At 39.2% G+C, this 27,209-nt stretch overlaps 1 protein-coding gene across 1 annotated transcript in view; it reads right to left on the reverse strand.

Annotated features, from left to right (window-relative positions):
* The window catches only part of LOC104160773 (high affinity cAMP-specific and IBMX-insensitive 3',5'-cyclic phosphodiesterase 8A-like), a gene marked incomplete at its 3' end in the record, with an annotated part of 118,103 nt that overhangs the window by 15,194 nt on the left and 75,700 nt on the right, over positions 1-27,209 (reverse strand). Inside the window, exons 2-8 of the mRNA XM_009698988.1 lie at positions 10,584-10,640; positions 7,907-8,097; positions 6,678-6,734; positions 4,278-4,335; positions 2,715-2,803; positions 2,398-2,476; positions 640-777 (exon numbers count right to left, since the gene is read on the reverse strand). Coding sequence (XP_009697290.1) covers positions 640-777; positions 2,398-2,476; positions 2,715-2,803; positions 4,278-4,335; positions 6,678-6,734; positions 7,907-8,097; positions 10,584-10,640 — 669 coding nt within the window. The remainder of the gene's footprint in view (positions 1-639; positions 778-2,397; positions 2,477-2,714; positions 2,804-4,277; positions 4,336-6,677; positions 6,735-7,906; positions 8,098-10,583; positions 10,641-27,209) is intronic.

Raw genomic sequence — 27,209 nt, forward strand, 5'->3', positions numbered from 1 at the left:
AGATGGATCCTCACACTAGAGCCACAACAGTCCCAAAGGAACATCATGGAACTACCAGGCAAACAGTAATGTCTCTCTGTAATGACCTCCTGTGAAGCCAGCTGCACTTCTTCATGCACTTTCTTGGTGCAACAAACATTTCTAATGGAAATCCATTAGAAAGCTCCCATGTCATTAGAGAATAAAAGATGTTGGCAGCTGACACCGCCTGTCACTCTCAAGTGATATTGCAAATGTCTCTTCTGATATTTTTACATTCTGAACTTGCAAATCAGCTTCCACATTTCATGCTGAAATACTTCAACATTATTCTTTTCTGATTCACATCACACTGGACAACATATGCATCCATCTCATTTCTCTTTGGTATTCCCACACCTTTTGCTACATACAGCATATATTATAAAGAAACACAGCAAGTCACTTATTTTCATAAAACATGTACCTCTTCCAAGCAAGAAAAGAGAAAGAAGCCCTTAAAAATGAGCATTTTTTACTTCCTTTTCTTGTTCGAGTAAGAAAGGTGCAAATTCTACGACTCTGTGAAGCTGCAAGTTACATCATGTGTAATCCCTGAACAATAATAACTTTTACAGGTAATATACAGCAAATGCTAAGTGATACAAAGCCATTACTCACCTTTCCTAACTTTATGCAGGAATTAATAGTATCTAGGAAGTCAGCTTTTTTTTCATTTATAGGCACTTCTGTTAATTCCTTCTCTATTAGTTCACCTATTTGATAGCCCATCATTGTTTCAAAAGCAGGATTGACGTACTGTGAAATAAAAACAAACAAAACCCTATTCAACAGAATACTTAAAAGCACAACAGAATCCCTTTTTTTTTTTTTCTATTTGCTAAACCAAGGGATCTCTTTCCCGGCCTGAAATCAATCTCTGTATGTACTGCTCCTGAGAGAGACGCCTACATTTTTTTCTTTGTGAAGCAAAACAGGAATGTCCATGCTAGAAAAGGTGTGCAGAGTGTGTGCATGTGAGCAAAGAGAGGGAAATTATGGAAACAGCTGTGTATGACATATCCACAGAGTTTAGACAGACAACATAAATTCCTGAAAAATAAGTTCTGTCAGTTCTCAAGTCTATAAACCTCAAATCTACCCTCAGTGTTCCTAAAAATCACAAATTAGTTGGTGGGATACCACAGGAATATTAACCTTATCTATTGACAAAATCATCATCTTATTGTGTGTAAGGGCCAACCATCACTATTCCCCTGTCCACGCAAAGCCCAGCCAAGCAGACTGGAAGAAGTGGAATCTGATAATGCAACTTTCTCTCTGAACTGAATGTTGCATTTTGCTGCAATTTTTTGGCCCTTGCTCAACAAAACTGAAGACTGGTAACCATAGCCTACACCTTCATGACACTCTCGCTAGCTGAGTTACAGACACAAGTCCTGTCATAACAGCATCTGAATGCCTCACAACTTACAATGTTTCAATATGAGAGAAATGAAAAGCGTGCCACTGGATGCCCTCTGCTCCTAAAGGTTCCCTGCTAAAGGTTCCTTTCAAAAGGTTCTCCCCACTACATGAGAAAGCCCTGCCTGCTGGAGCTCCAGGACTCTTGCACATGTTGGTTCTCTCGTATTCTGGGGCTGCCAGCAGAGGGACAAAATTTGGTCTGAAAAAGCATATTTAAAACAACTTCAGGATATGTTCTGTTATTTTTGTAAAAAGGATGAAGGTGGCACATCCTTCAAAGAAATTGTTGTTGTCAAGATTTGGGTCAAAGAGGTGCAATTCATATGCATGTTGTAACTCCCAGAGGCTTAGACTCGAGCTCTTTACTGACAATAAAATCACACCTCACAGACTTCATAGCTGGGGATAAGACAGATGATGTTTTTTGAGGACTGCAAACCTAAGCACAATTTCTTTTCCCTTTTTTAAAAAAATTTCTGAGAGAGGATTACATTCAAAAACTGTTGGCCCAAGAATTCCAATGCATCAAACAGTATCAGATTTAAGCAAAAAAAAAAAAAAAAAGAGTGTACTACCTTTATCTAAATAGAACATCAATTAGATTTGCTTTTCAAAAGCATCAAATTAGCACACAATATTTTTGGAAAAGAATGCATACAGCCAATGGCTGCATTCAGTCATGATATAAAGGAATCATTACAAAAAATAAAACCAAGAGAGTAAATCCTTATTCATTCAGAAACAACAATCTCCCTTAAAATTGACTTGATTTATGCAAGGTATTTTAAATGGAGAAAATTCTACACTACAGCTAAACTCACTCCAATCTTTTTAGAACCATTCAGTTAGATTCTTGTACTGTAAGAAAGAGTAAATGTAATCATGGATGAAATAAATTACAGTCAGTCCACAGAGCAATTTTCTGTACTTATAAAAATAACTGGAACAAACCTGTATTACATGGTCTTCACTTGTGATCTCAATGGCTTCTTGACTTTTCTCTAATGCTGTAAATAATGAATTACATACCCTGGAGACAAAAAAAAAAACAAACAGCATCTGATTAAATTTAATCCACGTAATTCCTATTGTTAATGACAATAAGGTATTGCAACTCCATACTGAATAAAGTTGTACTTTAATGATTAACATATTTTCTTCAGCTAACTGACATTCTGTAATTAACTACAGTACAGTAAAATAAATATCCTTTTAAAGATGTGGCTGAATTGGCATTTTTTTGTTGATAAAGTTTTTGGTAAAATTACCTTAGTTTGAATTGCGCCCGCACTTCTCCAAATTCCAGCTGAATCAACTCATTGTAACAGGCCATTATATTAGAATTTTCTACATATCTCTGCAAATAAAAGGTTAGAAATTTTTCATTAATACACATTTCCATACTCAAGGGTATGAAGCTCTGTTTTCTTTTGCTTGATAAAGAACTAAAAAGAAGTAGATATGCCAAAAATGAGTATGATGTAACACAAGCAATATAAGAATAATATTTTTGGGGACTAGTAAAATTCTTCAGGTTACTGCATTTTGAAAAGGTGACAGATCCTCATGGCAATGAGGTTCAACCAATCTGTTTATTCTCTGTGATTGTCAGCATGCTCAATATATAAAATAAACTACTTTTAATTAGTTACATGCTTTCATGCTACTTATGTACAATAACAGTGAAAAAATTATGTTGTGTCTCAAGTCATCAAAATTTGAGATTATTATGAGTTTCCAATTACTAATACCCCAAATTGTATACACAGAGGAAAGCAAAACTTCCTGACAAATATACATGCCATTGGATACAATTATGCATTTTGGGGCTTTCGTAGCAATGACCTCAGTATCTGATTTTTTTAAAAAAACATCTCATACTTACCAGGTATGAGCCTGAATGTTAAATCTTTGTTCATGCTAAACTGCCACAGACATTGATAGTTTGGGAGGGAGGATTGATTATCAAAGGTAAGCCTCCACATCAAGGCTGCTAAAAAACATTTTCTACGCTTTGCTGTTAACTTTGCTCCAAGGCTGTGATCCATAAATAATTCAGAACCTGTGCTGGATGACTTATGTGCCCACTGGAATGACTCTGTACATGTAAGTACAGTTATTTTCAGGCTCTAGCATTTCCTGTATTAGGACTTTACTACAAATAAGCAAATAGCTGCAAATGGATTGTGATGGGATAGCAAAAAATCTGGTAAGCATGCAACCAAATACTCTGAATCACACTGTAAATCATGCACATTTTTGTTCCATTGTCAGTTTAATGCAATGAGGAATCCACTTAACTGACTCACTAATAAGCACCTTTCCTGCTTAATTGGAATAGTTGCCAAGGAACAGATTCAATGTAATACTTTTCAGGTGCCTCCAAACAATAGATAATAGCACTTGACAGTGTCTGAAGCCTGTTTACAGATATGAATTGGCATTTGATAGAAGAGATTTCCCACAGCACATTCTGTTGTTCATTGCAAGCTGCTCTCTGGCTGTTACAGTCACTAATCAATTTTGTCAATGACAACTTTTGAAGCAGAGCATCATATATGTATTCTGTAATAAATGTATAAAGCACAAAAGTCTCAGCACCACTTCTTATATGCCTAAGAATGTCTACCTACTTAGTCAGCATTATTGTATTTCTACTGGTGTATGGTAGTTCAGAATTAGGATATATATGTAAGAACGCGCAGCATGAACAAGATTTACAGGTTGGATTACTGACAAAAATGGTCACTGACAGCCAAACTTCCGGATAGTTTCTTGTATGACAATTTTGAAATCTTAGAGCAACCTAGTAGAGTATTACACATACATACCCTTGTGAAGCCAGCAGAGATCAGGGGCAATATTGATGACTCTTCACGATCAGCATGCCTGTTAAAGAAGAATGATAAAGTCAGAGATTATTTCTGTAATCAGCTGAGATCCAATTTCACAAGCCATTGACATACCTGTACCCCAGATATCACACTGAAGGCTAATATGGCTAGATCCTTACAGGATCTGTGAATAAAACATGTTTTTGTGGGTTTTGTCAGCTTTCATCTTTGGCGTGGCTAGGCCAAAATGTTGTTTTCCTTTTTGCATGTAACAGCTGCTTACATCACAAAAAAATAAAGCTTAAAAAAACCCAATTAATTGGCTAGATTGTTGGACTGTTCCTTCTTTTTTGGTACTGGATTCTTTGTTGTTTATGTTGTCCTTAGGCAAAGATGCACTTGAAGGTCTATATGGCCAGAGTTTTAAGAAATGACTTGTTAGCCGAGTGTACCAAATCTTAGGTGGGCAACTGAAGATGCTTGAATGAAGATGGACTTTCTAGGATTGCCTACCCAGCGCCTTCTAGCAGGTCACTTTGGGATGACATACTCCTAAATGAAATATTTGGATAATTTTGAAAAACTTGGCTATACTAACTGTTAAAAGGCACTCCAACATATGTAAATGTACGTCTGGAATCTGGAAGAAAGGCCGTTATGTTAAGTTTCTGTAAATGAGCAGATGGAAGCTGGTCAGGTTTAGCAGATGGCACAATAGCTTTTATTTATGTGTGAAATTTTGGATCTTACGGCACCTCTTCTTTTTGTTTTCTGTGCTCTTGTTTCTTATGCATGAAGAGAATGATGCCTACTAAAGTACAAGGTTTGCTCAAGATTAAGCAGAGAAAGGACAGCTGTCAGAAAAATCTCCCCATTCCTCATGCCAGCTATCTGGTAATGCTGCCTCCCAGAAGCACAAAGACAGGCATTCTGCAGGGAAAAAAAACACCAAAAAACCAACGAACTGAACTGCACGAAAATGCAGAAGACCCTCCATATGCTACTGGCTAAATGTCAGGCTTTTTCACAAATATGGTTCTTGCAGCAAGAAAGGAAATGTGTGAAAGTTCTCTGTCTGTGAAATTCTAAACAGGGACTCGAGAACACTTGTGTTTAGCACATGGGAACTTGACATAGTTAACTCAGTCCCAGTGAAAGGCAAACTCACTTCTGAAGTTTTTGGTAGACAGGGATAGTAGACACATCTGAAAAGCCTGAGAACTGAAGCTTCTGAGATACTGTCATGGCAAGGGGTTATTATCTTGTCCCAACACACAATGCGAACATTTTGAAAAGTCAAAAATGAATTGCAGGGAAAAAAACCTTTTGAGCAACTTCCTCATTGTGAGTCAGCAAGCCCAGCTTCCAAACTCTCCTCACTTTTGAAAGGAACTGCTGGCCCACAGAACCACAGGTGTCTTTCTGTCTGATGTACATGAAGCAGCTCTTGAGTTACTGCTTGCTCTTTCATTCCTTTTTTTCTTCTTCTGTGTTAGTCCAATGAGAGACAATTCTGACTGTAGAAGCAATGGTTACCGTAGTCAAAAGACCTAACATAAAAACATTGAAGATGATCTTCACAATGGAACCCCTTGAAATGTTTAATTAGAGTCTTTTGTTCACTCGGGATGGTGGTGGAAGACAGGATTTTTAATGGGAAATTTCAACACCTCAGAATAAATGTTTTCAGAATAAATGTTTTCTGAGAAATGGACATTCCCAAAATTGTATTTTGAGGAAACTATCTTCCATTTATTTCATTTCAGATTAAATATGTTCCATTTTTATTACTTTTACATTATTTTGTGATATATGAGTAATGTTTTCAGAGGGAAGAGAAGGAAAAAAAAAGCACATGCACTACTTTACTGAGATGTCATAATATAGTCTATTTTACTTTTAAAACTTCTATGGTCAGATGCTGCTTTGTACTGATCAAATTGTTCTGTATCTTTTTTTGTAACTCAACAGATCCCCTGTTTGTGCTGATATTAATCAGACTGAAGGACAGATCAAGAAAAGTTCAAAAGTCAGATCTATGAGGCAGTTCCACAGTTCTGTACATGATGTTGCAAAGGTTGTTTGAAACATACTCCTAGAGCCTGCAGTGATCAGGAGAGGGGAAAAACCAACCAACCAAACAAAAACAACACAAACAAACCACAAAAAAAACCCCAAAAGAAACCCCAAAGTGAGACCTCTTCAGTAGAAACTAGAAATCAAAAATCCTGTCCCAGTCCTGTGGTCAAGGATGGTGAAAACTCTATATGGTATTACACATTATTGCTGGCACAGTAAGAATTTCTAATTCAATTTTTTTAATGTAGTATTTACTTTTACAATTATAAAATTTACATTTTGTTGATCACATGTGAAAGTAAAGATATGAGTATTTACCTTTGTACTACACCAATAATGACTGTATTTTCTGAGGGTTTCGTTGTTCTGATAGACCTTTAAATAAAAAGCAAATCATTTAACTTTTTTTAAGTTCACATTTCAGAAAACACAACTTCACAGAATCTTCACACAGTACTTTTCTTAAAATGTCTCTTTTAAATGGTTTAACAACAAAACAAAAATCAAATCCTGAGCCTGCTGGACCACTAAGAAAGGAGAATAAATTTAGTAGTATCTGATATGCCATGAAAAAAAGACACAAAGAATTTATTAAGCTAAACCTCATATACTCTCAGTGGGGGAACAGCAAAAATTCTCTCCTCTGAAACGGCAGGTAATAGGACTTGTGGGAAGGACTTGGCCTCACTCATTTAAGGAGCTTTTTACTTAATTCTGGCACAGAATGGTAAAAATGTAACAAGGGGAACAACAGTGATGCCTAGTCTTTGCCTGACAAAGATCTTATCTAGTTATTTTAGTTTAGCAAGGAGAAGAGCCTTTGTCCCAGTGCCCTGAACCCACCACACTCACCCAGGGTACACAATCTGACCTCGCCACCCCCACCCCACAGACTGTTATTTAGTCTAGACACATTCCCAAGGGGTATTTCACTGGAAAGTCACTGAAGCAAGGCACTACTGCCTGTCAGGTCTCCGTGGAGAGACTCAGAAAGGCAAATCCTTTTCCCTTTTTTGATACTTTACAGCAGTTTGTGAAAGTGCTTTTGGAATCAGTTTGCAACTTTGCTGTTCATAACAGATTTTCAAATGTTGTAGGTATGGAAACATGCACACAAAACATTGTTTATTTACATCTGGAGTTGCTCAACAGCAAGTGACATTTAAAAAAATTCAAAACACTAATGAAGTGAATGTATTCATTAAATTGCCTGGTGGCACATGCTGTCTTTACAGTTAATTTAATGTGCAAACAAGAAACTAGGTATTTGATGGGGGGGGGGGGGGGGGGGAAGTTCATTATGGCAAGAAATTTGTACACTGTAGCTACAAGCCAGATTGAGCTTCAGATATCTCCGCACACAACCAAAAATGCTGCAGCTATCAGATGTAAAGCATTGAGGTAACATTATTTGATGCTGCCAGTGGACTCTATCCAAAAAAATATCAACGTTCGATAAATTTTATAAGAGTCATAAAAAAGCAAAAAAATTTTGATGATGTGTTAACTATATAGTTAAACATTTATTACACTCAAATGGTGCTTACCTGCATAACGCTTCTGCATCAAAGCATCTGGAATGTCTATGGTCAATAATGATAATGTCATGGTGTTTATCAAGAAAACATTCTAGTGCAGACTTTGGTGTCCTGGCAATATTACATCGAAATCCAGCTTTCTCACATGCCCGACGGAACCCATTACTCTGGTTGTCTTCTTTGGCAAACACTAAAAGTACCTAGGTTAAAGATAGACAGAGAATCATTACAAACAAATCTTACATATACAGTAGATATTGTGACTTTTTCCTGTTCTTAACATGTTTTTTTTAAAGCCACTTCCAAGGCTTAATCCACTGTTTTTAACAGAATTGCTTTCTACAGACTACTGCTTTTTGTAATTGCCTGTATACAGAGGTGTTTCAAGTGGATAAAAAGTCTGCCAAAACCATTTATATCCACGTGGGATGAACAAGTTTGGGAAGTGGCTCTCTCATCACTAGCTACAAAGACAGCTTAAACAATCAGTTGAGACTAGGTGCCTATGTTTCAGACAGCATACATGAAATAACAGCGAGCCTACTTTTCTTCACTGAAATTATCTCACTTACAACCGTTTTCTTCTGTTTTGTTTTTCTTGCCAGAATCATATTCCAGGAAAAAAAAATGCCATGGTTCACCTCGTGTGAATTAATATTTAACAGTGCTTCAATGGCATGATGAAAAGTGTGCTTTCCTTTTCATCTCATTCTAGTTCCTCAAAGTACTAGATGCAGCCCACTCTGCAGGGCTTCCGGAAACTACAGACAGGCTGGTCAAGATGAACTCATGCAAGACTGAAATCATAAGCAGTACCTCTGTATATGGAGTATGTCCCCATGTGACTCTTATGCAAAGCTTGCTATGGGATTTATATCACAGGAGAGTACCGTGGTTGAAATTCAGAACTGGAAGTCAGATCTCTGAGTTAGCATTTGCTCTCTCCTAACTTGCTGTGTAATTGCCAATAACATTAATCTCTGAGCCTTTTTAAAATCAATACAATGCCTACATACACAAAGTATGATAAAGCCCAATTCTTTCTAAGATGTTTTTCAAATTCTAGGACTGAATATGGTACAAAAGGTAAACATGAAGCCTGCTAAAGAAGACTCTCACTGATGTGATTGTGCTTTGCAGCAAGATAGTATTTTGCAGAAGAAAACTTCTTTTGCCTGAAAGAATACACAGAATGGCAGACTATAGAACTACGTTAGTGTTGATTTTGTGGATGACTCAGCATATGTAGTCTTTTGGGAAAGATGGATAACTAAACCAGCATTTGGTCTATTGTCCCAAGACACCAATCTTTCAGTAATTTAATCAAACCACACTTAGATATATGCTTTTGTCAGACAATAATGTGGAGCATGTGTAACTCGCACCACATCCCACTGCCATGTATCTTCTGGGTGATTTTAGGAATTCCAGTGCTGGTTAGACTTTGGACCAGGTTGGCGGAACGTCTACTAGTAAATCTTAACATTTCCATGTAGTGCATATTTTTGTAAGAACGAAGGAAGGACTTTGTACTCATTTAGTTCAGATTCCTTTTATAGCAACCTGCAAAACTGTTTGCAAAAACATGTCATAGTTTGGGCTATATTTAGTGAAGTTAATTTATAACACTCTTTAAGAGTGGAAGAATGGTTTTCAGCAATAGCACAGAAAGTCAGCAGATCCGAATTGTACGACTGACTCTGGCACAAATGTGATGTTGTCTAACTTCTCCTTCCCTCGTACCTGCCAGCTATATTACTAGGATAAATTGGTAGAATTTTAGAGTGGTCTATGACTGGACAAAGGCGATACAACCAATAATAACAATAAAGGAGGCAGAAATATTTGAGGAATGTTTCTGATTTATACTTGGGGAACAGCTGGATGAGGCTGTCCTAAGATCTGATGTTTGATAATATTACTGTCTGTTCTGACCATAGCTCAGGAAGATGTTGAACTGTAGCTCTTGAAGACACATATTTTCAAATATCAGGTCCAGATTACTTTCACTCAGGAGTTTTGTAATTACTGACTGAGGAACATCTTGGATTATTAATGATTCAGTATGCCTTGGGATACAGGAGAATTTTCACAGGAAGTCCAGAGCAGTCATGTATCTGCAAGCCTCATACCCATCCCAGACAAAATAAGGGGACAACTGACATACGACCTTTATTAATAAAGAGATAAAGGAGGATGAATTAATGCCAGTCAACAATGAATAACAGAAAAACATCTTTTGCCAAGCTCACATTGTGTCTTTTGTGATGATATTGCAAGTTTGGTTGATGCTAGTAATAAATGCTGGTGTAATAGACCTTGACAGAACATTTGGCTTAGTACCATTTTGATGAGATTTTGATTAAGAATTGACTACCAGTAAAATACAACACAAGGCACACAATAAATTGATTACAAGCTAACTGATAGCAGAAAGAACTACAGACAGCTCTATTTTTATGAGCAGAGAGAGAGGTGGAGAAAAGAGTTAGGCAGGATTTTTAGGATATCACATAGGATATCACATGACATAGAACGTCATGATAAAAATCTGTTAGGTGCACATTATCACTTGACAAAAATGCTCTGTGAAGGTCTCTACACCCAAAAAATTCTAGTCATAAATTTTAAGCTAACATCTGTGATGTTTTAGAAATGAAGACTTCAGTTTGAACTGTTGTATTACCTGAAGTTGATCTTGATGAAGTCTCATGGGGCCAAACTGCACATCTGTTACTGGTGCCTAGAAGAAATAAGAAGGGATCTTATTAATACATAAACATCTAGGGAAGAAGAAAAATCAGCTCTGTTAGAGAAGACATTTCTTATTTACCACAGTCTCACAGATATATTGCTATCATTATGAGGCTGCTTCTTCATGAGAGGCTTATTCTGCTTTTGTAAATTTATATGCTAAGCTGCATTAACAGAGTTAGAAATCAACAAACTATTCTTCAAGTCATTTTTTTATTGTTATTTTAAACACGAGGTAATGGATTAGTTATGAAGTTTGGTAGACAGACTTATTTTTCTGTATCACTCCAGCTGTTCTGCAAAACATGGAAGTGTTTAAAAATTGCTTTTTTTAAAAGTCCAAATAGTCATTAAATCTCCAGGAGAATGGCAAAAACACATAACTCTGCTCTTAGAATTTCACGTGTAACAGGTGTTCAAGAGTATTACAAAAACACACTAATTTCATTTCTCCAAGAGCGTTTTGCTGCATTCCCTCCTTCCCACCCAGCCCCCCCAGGGAAGGTCTCAGAACTCAGATATTTGTACTTGACAATGCATGTATTCAGCATGCAACTTTGCTTTGAAAAACCCTGCAAAAATGCTGTCATATGTCATGCTTTCTGCATGTCAGTGATTCCCACATTAGATTCTGTTCAAGTAACACAGGCAAACAGTTTAGCTTAGGATTCACGAACTGAGCTGGGATCCTTCCTTCTCATGTGTCGCTTCAAGGAATGGAGGTCAATGACCGGAAGTGCTGTTTATCGCAACTGTTTCTCTTTGATACAATTAATCATTAATCAAGCTTGAACGTGAATGACTCTTCAATTGGTATGGGGCAGACTTTCTAAAGTAGTTAAACACATAAATACAGAGGGAGACTCTAATAGGATTATGCAGGTTAGATTCTTTGGGAATTCCCACGAGGCAAGTATCTGCACTTTCATGTGCTTAAATATTTTTCACCTCTTGTCTCAGAAATGAAAACTAAAAAGCAGGAATAACAATGCTCCCGGCTCAAAACGGGAAACAGAGTCCAACCAATGGTCCTTGGAGTTACATAGACTCTTCAAAGGTAACTGGAGTAAAAAAAAGCAGAAGAAAATTATTTTTGGTAATGCAGTAAACAGAAGACATCTCTGGATTCGTATGTACAAAAGAAAAGATCTGTTGAGCACAAAGGCGGCATTTTTACATTGTTGTTTTTCAAAGTAAAACCACACTTGAAGATGAGATTTATTGCTTTGCAGCCTAGAATTTTTCCGGTAAGTAATTTTCAAGAATCATCAGCACGTCCCACAGAGAAATCTTTTAGAATTACACGCTCCATTCTTTCTATGGCCTTACTGCTCCATTGCTCAGTCCTCAGAGTTTCTCATGTGTGATTTTATTTATTTATCAACTTGGAAATCATCACTGCAACATTAAGTACGCAAGAAACATGAGTCCAGGAAAAAGGGCAACATAGTGACTGCAAAACCAAGCCAGGAACCAGTGTTCGCCTGTTTAAGAGGTCCTCTAAAAGCTGATGTTAAAATGACATGGAGGGATTTCAGATTTACTTTCAGTCATTCTGGTCAGAGCAGCTTAGTTTAAATACTCTCCAGTCAATTTTTTCTAATTTTGAGACCAAAACCCTCTTCCATTGGAAAAATCAAGCTGCTTTATTCTCCCTTGCAGCCCATCATCCAATTATTCAAAATCTGCATGAGAAAATAGCAAATACTTTTGCTGATAATGCACATAGCAGGAGGGAATCCAGCTCTTTGCACCAGTGTTACTGGTTTTGCAGCACTGACAGTAGTAACTACTTGTCCTGAATCAGTAAGATCAGCAGAAATGCCTGAAGGAAACAGAGGGAGCATATCTACCGAGTAAGAGATGCCTTTTTACAGTCAATTCTCTGACCATAACCACACCTCAAATTAAATTTTGAAACATTTATTTTGTACATGCCAGCTGCCAGCATAAAGCAGCAAGTGTTTTCAGTTTCACCAAGCGATGGGCCTGAGCTGTGAGGTTCAGATCCAGAGCTGAACTTCACTGGCATTTGGGGGTACCTAAAACCCCATCTATCAGGCCAGATAGTCCAGCCCCCTTGGACTATCAGTCCCAGTCCAAGGAGAATTTTAACAAATGAGATAAACCCAGTATTGCCAGTTACTGCTTTTCAGACACTTCTTTTAAAAAGGTTGTGAATGAATAGTCATCAAAGTATTTAAAGGATTGCACCTGAAAAACACTTTTCTGCCAGAAACCTGTGGCCATTTCTACACTGAAAATATCTGTCTATGCACCACTTAGGCTTAAGTTACAGGCATTGCCCAAATGAGATAAACTGACTTGTTACACATTAACTTGTTGTCCTGAGTAGAAGAAAAATCCTGGTCTGCATCTCAGCTGGAAAATTTTGGTGAACTCCAGTTAATTCTTAATCCTGTTGAAATCTGTTCAAATAACTTGATTAATCATTTCAACTTTTTGTGTGCTGCTGGTAGCACTGAGAAGTAACATGCTGATTAGTACTGTGTCAAAAATCAAGGCTTCAGCAAGGATTAGCAGAAACTCAACTATCGGTGAACTAAATGAGCTTTAAGAATACTTCTAATGCTGCAAGCTTATAACAAGACCAAACCCAGCCAAAGCTCACTCGAATAGTAACTGCACAAACACATCTTTATGCACTCATACCTTTTGCTACTTCTTCCTTGAAGTTTCTTTCCTACTTGAAAAACAAAAACCCAAGTACATTTTCAGATTGAGAGACATGACCTATGCATGTGACCACCTTCCAGACAGGTACAAACCTGTAAGTAAACGTATGAGAAGACAGAGGGGTAGAACTAGTTGTAGGTTCCTGGAATTGATTGTGATAGAGCTGGGTCCCTTGCCAAAGAGCCACTGATGCAAACTTCATGAATAAGTACAGCGTCTGTGAGTGTGGCAAGACCTGAGTCCAGGGCACTTTGAGCACAAGCACCCTGACTACGAATGCACATCTTTTGAAAATCGTTCCTTGGTCAAACATCCTTATAGGCCAGCCTATAACTTGGAGCCAGGGACCAATCAAACAGATGGTAGGAAGGGGTCCTGCTGCAGATTTCCGACAGCATAGGCTACTCTTACTGAGTCCCATACTTAAACCATCCCAAGAGTGCAGGCTGGTGCCAGGGCTCATGGTCTCAAAGACATCCAAATGCCAGAATAGTTTGCAATAGTAACTAATTCTAAGGCTTTCGAAAATGCAAACATTTTTGGCTCATCTGTGCTAGTGGAACTTCCAGAATAGCTGCAGCTCAGTTTCTCTAGGTCTGGGGAGTGAGCGATGCCTATGATAGCAGGTTGCAGGTCAGCAACTATTAGTTAGCTTTAATTGCAGATGGCAGCTCAGTTACTGCAGCAGCAAGCGTCTACACCCTCTGCTTACAGACAGCAGATAATCTACTCCAGGCTACTTTAAATGCTTACACACAGCATTTGCAGCCATTTTACATTCTGACTGGCTGAACTACTGCTAGTAGCAGTTACTTTCCGCAAAATTTGCCTTTCTTACTTGAACATTGTATTATCTGCCCTGTCAAACCAGGCCTGGCCCTGGCACAAAGTGAGATCCATCCCAAGGCAATCGCATTATCCACAGATGCGATAGCTGTCAACGGGGAGTTCTTCTACTGACTGCTGTGTGCAGTTTAACACTTGCTATAAATTATCTGCAGGTTGCAGCAGCTAAGTTGCAAACATTGAAATTGCTGATAGAAATACTTCCTGCTTCCAATGTCCAGAGAAAAGTGACTGTTTGGTAAATAAAAACAACTGAAATAAGCTTTAAAAAGACAGACCCAAACAACTGTGACTGATCTGATTAAAGTACAGCAAACTCAATGTTGACCTGACATGACCTGGTAAAGTACTTCTCACTACGAGTCATTCTTCACATTTTACCTGAAGAGAGTCTACAGGAATGGTCTGTTCATGGTTGCTGGGTTTGTTTGGTTTTTTTCTTCCTACAGCTAGAAAAACTTTACATGAACTGGCTCAATGAATAAATGTAGAAAGGAATAAAGGGTGGAAATAAAGCCAGCTTGATCCACGTGCTCCCTATGGTGATAAACTGCCTGGCTGGCATGTGGGACACATCAAAGCAGCCCACAGGCCTCCTGTTTGCTAGAGGTCTCATATCTTGGCTCTCTCCGAAATGCCTCTCTTACTGTTACCAACTAGAAAGGAGAGCAAACCTCCTAAAAGGGCAGAGTTAGCCCCCGAAAAATCCTTTGGCTATTAACTCCCATGCAATACTCCTGCTACGGAGGGGCAAACACATTCCTTCTGAAGGCTGATTTTCTTAAGTCACTTCTTTTATGAAGCTTTTGTGGGATGTTTTAAAGCAGAGTCCTGCAGAGCCCAAGGTAACCCTCGTAAGAGCTGGGACCGCAGCCTGCTGCAGCACTCCCCACTCACGAGAAGGGTTGGCTGGGGAGCTGCTGGCGTTTGCCTGAAATCCTCCTCCACAATCCACAACTGCTCCATCACTTCCTTTCTGCCACAGATGGGGCTGTGCAGATGACAGGAATGACTCTTCGTCCAGGCATGTAATCACCATGCACAGCCCTGGCCTCCTGCTAGTACCCCTCCCTAAAGGGCAGCTGGTAGCATTTCTGCCCCTGCTGCTCTTCTCGCCTTTTCCAGGTTAGAGTTTGCAGGAGGAGATGCGACAGCTTATTTTTCCTGCAACTGACGTGAACAAAGAACTGACATAAACTTTTGCTAAATGGATTGCAGATGGAAACTGCTGCTGTACAGCTAACATCCATGTTTAGAAAGCAGACAACGAGAAGAGAATTTCTGTTCGCTGTTTAACACTAAGTAACTGCCTCTTCAGATAAAGACTTCAACCTCAAGGCTTGGACTCATTACAATATAGGACATAGATAACTACAATGATTAGACATAAGACTTTATCACTGGTTCTAATGGACTACAGCCAGCAAAATTCATTATTTTACTCAGATCAATATTTTAAGACATCACAAAAAAGTGTTTTATCTAATTTTAAAACATATAGTTAAGTTTTCTACATGTACTAGGCACATGATACAAATCAGCATAAGTTGACTCATCTCAGCAATATCTGACAATCTTGATCATCAAGATATGCTAGGAGCTATAGGACTGTTAACATAAACTGAATTTTGATAATTCTAAGAAAAACAAAGGGATACATTTTACAAAGGAAATAAATATCCTTCTTCTTAAATCTATGCTTAAAACAGCAGGTTATCACCCCAGAAGATGAAAGCTCAAATGAACTCATAGATTTATACCATACCTTAAACTTTAACTGATTCAGGATCTATTAGCAGCAGCAATTTGAATTCTGCAGGATAATACCCTTTCTCAGAAACCTTAGCCAAATCCCCTTGGATGCTGAAAGCTAGGAAATAACCCATTCGGTATAAACTGGTGTGACAAGGTCCAGGATCTAGCCCACCCAGGTCATACCAGCATAGTGCCTCTATCTCAACAGAGAGGGGCTTTGTGACTCAGTGTGGCCATCATTCCTGGGCAGGACAGTCTCCATGTTCAGGATCAGCTATAGGTTTTCACTATTCCCATTCTTCTTTGTTTATAACAATCTTTATCACTTTCTGAATATATGACTAGCAATCCAATCCATGGTCATTTACCTATTTCTTTCTCAGCGGAAATCTACCTAAGTAGAGAATTTAAGGCTTAGCACTTTCTGCTAGACATTTAACTTCACTGTTCACATCTTCCTTGCAGACCTTGACAGCACTGATTTTTTACAAGCTTAACATTGGTACAAGTTACATAAAATGCTGGCTGAGCAGATCTTCCTAGCACACACAACTGTTCAGAGCATAAAATAAATTTTATAGTCCATGGGCTGAATTCCGACCTGGTTAACAACAGTGAAAATTCAGAGTAATTCCAGCAAATACAGAGAATATGCTGGATTTACTTCAGTGTAAATGAAGTGGGAGTCTGGCCCCATGCAACTACTTCTTTTGTTGTTTGGAGACCACAACAGTTCAAAAAAAGAGTAAGAGGGAACAAAGCGTCCAAGGTTTCTGCCTTTGCTCAACAAAGTCAAGGACAAAGGCAAGCCTGGCTGTCAAACACCCTAAGCTGTATGCAGTCAGTTTACTCTTTGCTGAAGTACAAAGAGAAGAGTTCTGAAAGGCAATTAAAATTTACCAAAACTGCTGTTCAACCTAGATGAAACCTGCTCATTCCAGCCCTTATTTTTTCCTATTTCTGTTTCATAAAAGACATAGACAAATGTCACAGACTCAGTAATTTACATAATGTAGCATTCTGACTCAGTGCAATTTGCTTTGATAAAATCTAGCATTTACATTAATCTAAATCAGGTTCCCACTGATGCATCTCTGTCAACAAAACACAGATTTAGATCTATATTACAAGGTCTGATGATCACCTGAGGTTCTGTTCCAGTACCTTTTTCCTTTCACCTATTTTCTGTTTTAAATTGATTCCTAGAAGAATTATCTGCAATGCTGCCCTGTAATGATACAACAGACAGTGTAAGCAATGGAGTAACACATCCTCTGTTTTCTTAATCCATTTCTTAAGTTTTAGTACCAGTTGTGAAGCAGTTTTATATAAATGAGCTCTTGAGAGCCAAAGTCTGGCCTCTGATTCACATCATTAGCAACACAGAATTTGGACAGCTTGCAGTTTTTGTGAGAAGAAAAGCTTTATTGAGCATAATGAGTTGCCAGAACTCTTGAGTCAGGCTGCTGGCCCTGCCAGCCACGAGACCCACTCTCTCATTCCTCACTTTCTGACACCACTTCTACTGCTCCTAAAATCCAGTCCCTCTTCCATGGCTCAGTCTGGAGGCAAGTTTCGGGTTAACCCAGGTCCTGAGGACGCTACCCAGAAGATGCCTGCACCCAGCTGGGGCTGGGACTGCTTCACTGGTGTGCCAGGACACAGCGCTGCACACCGCGGTTATCCCCGTTTCACCAGGCCTCTCCCAGGCCTGAGGAGGACCCTGCTGATTTTTGGCTACATGTTCGGCTTGCCACACATGCCAACCATTATTATATATGTTTGTTTGTATTCTGGGCCTAATTCCCCACTGCATTTCTTCAGTGTTATTCTGCTGCAATAAGTAAAGCTAAATTAGAACAAAGCTGGAGACGTACTGTTGTGAAATCGGGCTCGCTGCCTTCTAGCACACTTTAGATGCAACTAAGAACTCCTATTTTGTACCATTTATAAATTCTTCCCTTATTCTTTACAGGAAACTTCAGTTATCAAGCTGCAAGCATAGCACTATCAAAAGTGAATCATTCCATTTTGTTGGGAATAATTAACGATGCTGTCCCAAAGTGACTTTTATTATTATTTGTAGTGTGGTAAGGCCTGGGTGGCCCCTGGCCCAGATGAGTGACCCACTGCAGGAGCGTTGTACGATGACAGGACAAAAAGGCAATCAGCAGTCCCTCCCATTGTTAAAGACCAGAACTTTTCGCAGAACATGCTAACAATTTGGGGAAATTTTTTAGCTCTTGATAGGGTATTTAGGTGATAAAAAATTTCATTTTCATTTAGCATGCCTACAGCACTACACAGATCTCAAAATTTGTAGAGGGAGGAAAAGGTTGCTGTTTCCATTTTTACATTCAGAGGATCCGAGGCACCAGGGGAGAGAGACAGTTCCAGGACACCTCATGCCCCAGCATCCCTCGGCACGGTGTCAGCTGTCCCTGCTTTCTGGCCAGCCGACAACAGCAGGCACTGGCAATATTGGGCCCATTTGATAATAGCTGATATCTGGAAAACACCCACTGATTTCTGAAATTCAAAACGATAGTTTGTGATAATTCAAACACAATTTACATTACAACTTGGTAACCGCAGTGCTATCATAGGTTTCTAAGGTAAGCAGATGCAATTCCAGGAACGCGACTATGCAAATCTCACACTATGTACTTCCACAAGAGTCCTCATTCTCAATGAACCGCACACCAAAAAGGGACGGAATAAATCACAGACATGTCAGAAGAAGAAAGCCATCTACTCATTAATCCACACTGAGTTTTTTTCTGTCCAAAGAGAACAAAGTTGAATGGAAACCAGTTCTCACGTCAAAAGCTATTCAAATCTAGCAAGTTGTATTCGCTGCAGCTTCTACCCAATTCAGAGATCCCTTATAGACCTGTATGCTATGCACAAGTACACAAGGCTTGAAATTTCATCTATTTGTCTGCTTAGAAGAGAAAAAATGTGAATCATATGCTCCACAACAACCCTGGAGATTTGAATACCCTTAACACTGATCTGTGCCCCACAGTCATCATTTTGCCAAATGCTTTTATGACCAACCAGCGCTGAATTTAAAATGCTCTAGGCCTTCACCATCTTAGGATTTGAGATGGCTCACTAGGGTCTTCATTAAGGTCCATACTTTCTGACTGAAAGTTTTTCAATAACTTCTCCATTCAGTCCACATATGCACAGATCAGATCTGTGGCTGAAGACTGTGAGGTCTCCCCACATCAGATCCCTGGGCTGCTCACTAAACTATAGCCAAACAGTTCTGTGTGGCGAGGGCATGCTGTAGAGCATTTGTAGTTATATCTTCCGCTAAGAGAAAAACAGCAGCTAAAATGATCTGGCTTGCACTTTAGAAGAATTTTTTTATACCCTATAATAATGGTTTTCTATACATAGGTTGCAGAAATGGATGCCTTTATCAATGCAAAAAAAAAAAAAAAGTAGTATGAACATTCTCAGCTGTTCGAAGTCATGTAGTCTTTAAGCATTTATCTCTTTGGACAGTCCAGCTTAAGGGTAACAGGAATAGGATGTGCAGCATGCAGAAACTGAATTCCTTCAGACGAAAAAAGACATTATCTTTAAGGCACTAGCACCTAATTCCACATTTTATTTGTTTTTGACAAAATTCAAGGGTCAGCTAAAATGCCCTGCACTTCAGAGCAAATGTCCTCTGAAGTCAGGCATCCTTGGTATTCGGGGGTTACTTGCAAATAAGGGTTGTGATTGCCTTTGTGAGACGTTACCTTGCAGGCAGCTGAACAGCACGTATGTGTGGATATGACACCTCTCTGAGTTTCAGCAGCTATTCCCCTGTACTCCAATAACTCTAAGACCGCTCTGTTTTCCCCTTTGCAATCAGGACCAGCCACGCTCTGTCTCACAAAACGCCTTAAAGGCAGCCACATAAAACCAGTGCATCTAGCAATTCCCAGAAGGCTGGAAGACCTATTTCCTCTCCTTTTTCCCCCTCACCTGACACAAGTCTGGTTACTCCACTGGCTAGGAGAGCTATAACTGAGCTCTGGGGACCAACCAACTCCTCATATGCCGGCATCGATATAAAAATTTCAGTGTGCTATCCTCTCTCATCTGTTGGTAGAAATAACCTCTACCCAGATGTAAAGGCTAGCCAAGAAGGTAGAGAAGAAATTGGTCCTTAAGTCCTGTAAGTCATCAGTCAAGACACATTTGAAACCAGAGCATTAAATATGTTGGGGTTTGCATCGCTCCAAACAAATAAATCCAGCCTCGGCTTTACCAACATCTTTGTCTAACTGAAAAGGAACTTCTCATTCGCCTACTGCTGCCTCAGGTGTATTCATTTTGCAGGCAGGCTGTAGCTGACTTTCCATCCCCCCTACTTGAGCAGACACTTTAGTACAAATACTACATTCTTCTGGCCCAGAGGGAAATTCTTGCTGCCTGCACTTTAACAGTTGAGCTGCATGGCACTCTGGGAGACTTAAATATGGCACAGTAGTTCTATTGTTTAATATTATTAAAACTGCTTGCTCTCTTGTGATTCTGCAAGATCCTGGAGTATAGCAATAAGCACTAATCTGTTTCATATCTATCAGCCAGTTCTCTTCTTTCCAGTCGATACCACTTGCTAGTTTTATTTTAGAGATTATTACAGATGCATCAGGATAAAATAGATCTCCATCGTTATCGGTTTTATTTTTTTCTTTACGCACATCAATTTCAGTAGCAGTTTTCCTTGAACCATCTGGATTTGAACAGAGTCAGCTGACTAAAAGGAAGTTCCAGTATATCAGGAAGATTTCCCATTACTTTCTTTATGTCAAACAAACTTTTCATGACTTCATCTACCAACATTGCAATTGCCACAAACAGACCAAGCGAAGCAAGAGAGTACAGCACAAAAATAGCATAAACCAGTCACTGGATCTGCTAAGCGTCCTAGAAGATCTCTATTTTGTCCTAAGCCTCCATTATTTAAGGAACAAACTTGCTTTTTCTATCGTCATTAATAACCCATTGTTTGCACTGACACAGTTCAGGCTTTATTGACCATCATCACTTTTTCTATCTGCTGCCATGCATTATCATAAAAGCATACATTTCCCAAGCAGTGTCAGATGGCCTGCAGCAAACTGCTGTCAGATCACAGCTGGGCAGGTAGCAAGCTGAGATTACTCCTCCTGACCAAGTAAGAACCGAACACCAGCTCCCATGATTGCTACTTTATCTTACACATCTCCAGCCTTTGCGCATGTGGGCATCCTGGATGCACCGGTTGATTTTAGTCCTCCAAGACTGGATGGTGACAGCATAGAGCTGCCTCCTTCTCCTTCTTCTTCCCCTTCTCCCAGCATAACACCTTCACACAACTTACTCCGGTGTCTGTGTACCCGCTGGACACTGCTGGCAGGTGGTTTTCTGTATGGTCCAAAAGGTGTGCTCTGCCCACCTAAAGTAGGCACAAACTCCTTGTGCTGTATCCAGTACCCTCCCTGGGAACTGCTCTAAAAGACAGCAAAGATCCAGTACAGTGAAAGAGAAATGTTTAACACTGATAATAAACATTTAGGTATTTTTGTTTACTGAATACAGGTTTCCCAGGCTGAGTGCAACTGTCTACTGATATTTGAGAAAACCGAAGGAGAAGTTCTTGGCACTCAACCCTTTTCTAAATAGAGAATTTTGTCTCCAGTAAATGAAGACTTGAAACGGCAGGCATATTCAGGATGTCTTTTTAACCAGATACTAGCAAATTCACAGTAGTACATCCTTTTTTCACTCTAAGGTTTAGCATTAATTTTGCTTGTTCACACCAATGACCAGTCCAACACATTAACTCCAGGTTTCATCGTAAGGAGGAAAACAGACAAATGGATTTAAGAGCACTGGGGACCCCTTCTTTCTTTTGACCACTAGGAACTTCACTGGCTGAGGTGATGAGTGACTGGTTTCCTCTAATACAGATGCCTCTTCATTTCTGAGGACCTACAGGGTAGTTTGAAACGTGACACTGGTTTTCTGCTTGAGTCTGGTTCAGAAACACACAGTGCTTCTGCCAGCCCACAGGGCTTATTAAATATTACACACTCAGTAGATGGGATCACCTTTTTTTTTTCCCTTAAGTACAGTAGAACCTTTTTACAGTTATGCCAATCCCCAGAAACTTTGCATGTCTTCAATAAAGTGAGGTTTTCATTATAATCAAAATTGCAATTAAGTAGAATTTGATGCAGCAAAGCAACTTTTCTTGTAAACAGAATTTCACTCTGTCTGGATTTGTGGTAGGCACACTCCATTTTATTTAACTTAACTGAAAAAAAATCTGGTTAAAAAAATTAACTATACTATTATCTTTGACACAAAGCAATCTCTGCACATTCTGCCTACGAGTAATGTTTTCTTTACAAAAGAACTGCTGGATGTGCTGAAGATGACGATGCTGGTGTAATAAGAGTTATTAGGGAGTATGATTTTCCCTCCAGAAATGCACAAGCGACCAATATGTTACCACCTCCTAGTAAAGTGTCACAGGACTAAAGCCGTGGCAACCGAGGTCTCAGCAGAGCAGTCTCCCATGAGTCAGCTCCTTTTTAATAAACAATCCATCAGCAAGGAAGGCCATAAAGCACTCTGCCACCATAGTTGTTAACTGGGAAACAAATTCAGCTGGGTATCAAATATCCACTTAAGATGAAATCCTGCCCACAGTGAAGTTCATTGACATCGGTACCGTCTAGATATAGTCTCTCCAGGTACAATGTTTGTACTTCTCAAATCAAGTACAAGGACTATAATTACGCAGATAATAATCTATAGATGTTGAATAGCCTCATATAAATTATTTAACTTTGAGATTTCCAGGAAAGAGAGACGTCATCTGGAGATACTTGCATCAGATACTTTTACCAGTTACACGACAGCAGCGGAACTTTCACAAAGAGTCTTGCTGCAGTTACAAAGTTTGAAGGAAAGATCTGTAACATGCAGGGATAAGAACATGGGGTAAGAAGAGAAGATGCAAAACCACTGAATAAATCTATAATGTAAAAATGCATTCACCTGCAAACTGCATAGACAGATAACTGCTGTATAAAAACATGAACGCTTATAAGCGCACAGCTAGCAGTGATTAAAAGGTGTGTTTGGTCGAGCAGATGTGGACTTTTCATGTGTCATCTGGAGAGTCATTTTAAAATGGTGCCTGCCTTCCCTAAGATGTGGGTAGGATGTCAGGCAATTTTTTTTTCAGAAGCTTTATCAGTTTCCTCAATTTACAAGTCCGCAGGCCCTTCCATAGGGGCTGTTTGAACACCAGCATTATCTGTGATCTCTGAAATAAGCAGGTTCTCTGCTCCCCCCAGCAAGGACTGCAAAATGAGCGCAGAGCAGAGTCAACACTAGCGCAGCAAAATAGCCTTCTCATATATTAGGATCACCAGGTATCTACCACCTTCTGCACCATTTTATTGACACCTAAATCTACCTGGCTCATCTAAAAAGGTCTGATGTTGTAGCTGAGAGGTGCACAATTGTCCTACGATAGGAATCACTGCTGGAGCTGTGCACACATGAGGAGCCTTGGCTATTCTGTCACATGCCACAGAGCTCCATGCTGCATCATTTAGTCAGGCAGCGACATCCTCATTTCACTTGGATAACAATGATGAATTAGAAGAGGGAGCTATACAAAAGAAAGAGGTTCCATTTAGTTATTATATAATGAAATTGTGTCAACCTATGCAAAAAAACCCCACCACACCTGATTAGCTGGAAGGAAACATGGGAAAACTGGCATTTGTCCAAAATCAATCTCCCTTGAGATACAAATTCTGGCATCCAACAAGATGGAAGCTCATTTAATCTGTTTTGCAAGTATCCAAAATATGTTTCCACCCTGAACAGTTTTGCTTTCTCACTCTGCTGGTTTTTCTAAGAAAGGATGCAATGGGCCTAGGCCTTCTGCTGTGAGCGCAAAAACTTTGTGTCAAAGAACAAACAAGAGAAAATAGACATTAAAGTCCTGTCTGGCGACACCATTAATAAGTTCACAGTCACCATTTCCTTCTTCCTCCCCTGCACCAAGTGTTTCTTCCCAGACAGTGATCCAGACCGCTGATAGCTCTGGCAGGGAGCTTTTACCAGAAATTTTAGCAGGAAATGTTAATTTGCAAGCCTCGGTGTCCTCCCTCGGGGAAGACAGACGTCGTATCTGCACAACCAAACTGTGGGGACTCAGAGCTCCTCAGACCTGCCCGCAACACGCAAAAGAGAAACTCCTCTGTATCTCTAGCAAAGCTGAGTAAAAAAACAACAGTACTCATTTATTTTCTTTTGCCTTTTTCCCCCAAGCAATGAAATACTAGAAGAATGTCCAAAGCAAACAGAAAAATTCTATTAATGAAATATCCAATTCAGTGTAGTTTCATGGCATAACTCTGAGCTCAGCCTGATTTCTAGGACACAAAACCTAGCTGGAAATTTGTAGAACTAGAATAAAACAAAACTATTGCTTTTATTATGTAAAAATTCTACTGCATTTCTATAAACCAGTTTAATGGTAAAGATAGCCTGTGTGAAAGAGTAAATATAACACACACATTACAAATCAATTAGATATCAGGGATAAATAGTTTTCGAGTATAAAGTCTAATGTCTTATATAAGAGACAGAAAGGAAAAGCCGGACTCAGTTTGTTAACAGTTCCAATAAAGCTACAGTAAAACTACACGTCACGTGGAGAATTAAAAAATAAAAATACACCAACAAACTCATTGAAGAATTATGTAGATCGGACTCTTGAAAAGTTTTGTTACTCAGATAGATTACCTGATTTCTTTTTCTTCCTCTACGAACTTTGAACATAAAGCTGTAATTAGTATAGATGCAGGAGAGAACAGTGTCCTTGATTAGGAAAGCTTTTATCAATCATGGGAAGTTTCATTTGACTTGTTTTACATGTTTGCATGTTCCTTTGGGCCAGAACAAATGTTCTTACCACATTCATACTTGTGTGGTTAACAGATTTTTCTGCATCTCTTTTGTCCTTATCCTCCAAAGACAAAACAAATAGTGCGCTGTTAAATGTTGAACTTTGCAATTTTAGTACTACCTTGCAACAGGAATATATTTTGACTTACTGTATGAGCCACTAACATGCACAGTCTAGGCACCTACCACGGAACACAAAAGTTCTATTTTTTTTTTCTTCACTGCTTAATTTGAACCAGGAAGTTGTACTCTGGATGACTTCAGCACATACTAGGAGGTGCATAATTTAATCCAGTTATATTTTGTAATCTAATTTTGCTAAGAACATTCAAATGTATTCCAACAAAACTAACCTTCTGTGAAACAGCAGGAAAATATTAGAGGTGGCATCAAACCGCTACTCCATTAGACATAAACTACTCACAGTATGTTCCCCACAAAACAGAGTAACAAAATTTGCAGGCCACAATAGGAGGTTGTACCCAGAAATACTTTCCAGATGAAGCAAGCAAGATTTCAGTGGTTGTGTGACACAATCAACAATTTCCTGCTATTGGAAAAGAGATTATCTAGTGCATTTGCTGCATGGGTTCTGTCTGCGCGCACGCCTCCTTTTCTGAGTTCAGTGAGCAATGAAAGCTAAAAAGGCCACTTGTAAAAATGTCAGGTCCATCACAGCTCTCTGTGTCCTTCCTTCTCTGTACAGCTGGCCCTGAATGCTGAATGGCTGATCACCTGTAAATTATTTCGTCAGACAAATCTGACCAAGCATGTGTGATATGTCAGCCTCACGCCCCTTCTTCATTCTTAAATAACGCAACCCTGCCATTGCTACCCATGTACTCTTTGGGAAGTAAAGCATGGCCTGTTTGAATCATAAACTAGTACTACTTAAAGCATTTAAGATTGGAATTTTTTTTTTAAACAAGAGAAACATGCCTATGTTGCAATTAATATTTTGCTGATACTGTAAACATGGAACTATGGGTGTCTTCACTCATCCCACATATTACATTTCTACTTCAGACCAAGTTTTAAGACAGAATTTCAGTGTTCATGACAACGTAATAACGTAATAGCTTAATTGATAATTTTAGTTTGTAATTTTCCTTTGTATTTTTAATCCATTCTTTTTTTTTTTTTTTTAATCTGCCTGGCATACAGAATTAGCAGGTCTACCATTTAACTGGCTTGCTATTTTTTCTAGAGTAAGAAGAATCTGTTGGCTCTGCCAGTCAAGAAATAACACTTCTTCCCCCAAGTTTGACTTTGAGAATTTAGTTCTAGCCTTTATGAGCAGCACTATGCAAATCAACGTTTCTCACGTAAGAAGCTTTTCACAGAGTCTGCAGCAAGAAACACCTTCTGGTAAGTATAGACCTATTTTTTACAGCACGATAGCATATTGCCTTCCTGAAATGTTCCATTATTTCCAGTATTTCTGTCATACAAGATTATTTTTATTTTCTTTTTAATCTAGTTATTATTGTTCCATCACAGCACTGCCTACCAGTTGTTTTCTCGACACAACTAGCCCAGTCTCATCTGGAACTCTCCCAGTTTCATCTGGTTGGAGAAACTGTGTCCCTTTGACTGCAAGTCACTGGCAATGATGACAGCATTCATTTCACTCTCTATTCTGTCATCTAACACAAGACTGAACAACTGGAGCCTCAAGCTGATTACATCAGCACTCAGGAGTCAGAGGCAAACATCTGGAATTTATTTGTTAGAAAGAAAATGAATGACATCTTTTCAGGAGTTTTAGCTTGCACCTGTACTTATAAATCTCCATGAGGGCAAGTTATGAATAAATTTAATCAGGAACAGGAGGCAGAAGGCTCTGATTTTGAGCTCTTTGGCTCAGCCCCTGTCAAGGGCCCCAGGAAGAAGGTCCCTACTGAGATGTCCTGGAGGCACAATTTGTTCAGAGCTCTCCCCTTTCACCAGAGGATAAGGAATACACTATATTAGGCCTCCTGGGCCCACCATGCTTTCAGTGCACATGTCCAGCCAGCTCTGTAGGGCAGTTTTGGGGCCAGAGTATGCTCTCTTAGTCCCCCCTCCCCAGTGATGGAGTGCTCTATCCAGCCTTACAGTCTGCACAGGCAACTGGGAGTTTCGTCCAGCTGTGCCACGGGAGAAATGAAGGCCTGAAGGTTATTTTTATTGTCTGTAATACCACGAATGGTTCAGACTTCAGCAGAAGCAGCAAATGGGAACAGAAAGGAGGACAAGAGGAATTTAAGAGGACAGTACTGCAAACAGAGCAGGG

The sequence above is a fragment of the Cariama cristata genome, unplaced genomic scaffold (assembly GCF_000690535.1).
Source record: "Cariama cristata isolate BGI_N322 unplaced genomic scaffold, ASM69053v1 scaffold5894, whole genome shotgun sequence".
In the NCBI taxonomy this organism is placed as follows: domain Eukaryota; kingdom Metazoa; phylum Chordata; class Aves; order Cariamiformes; family Cariamidae; genus Cariama; species Cariama cristata.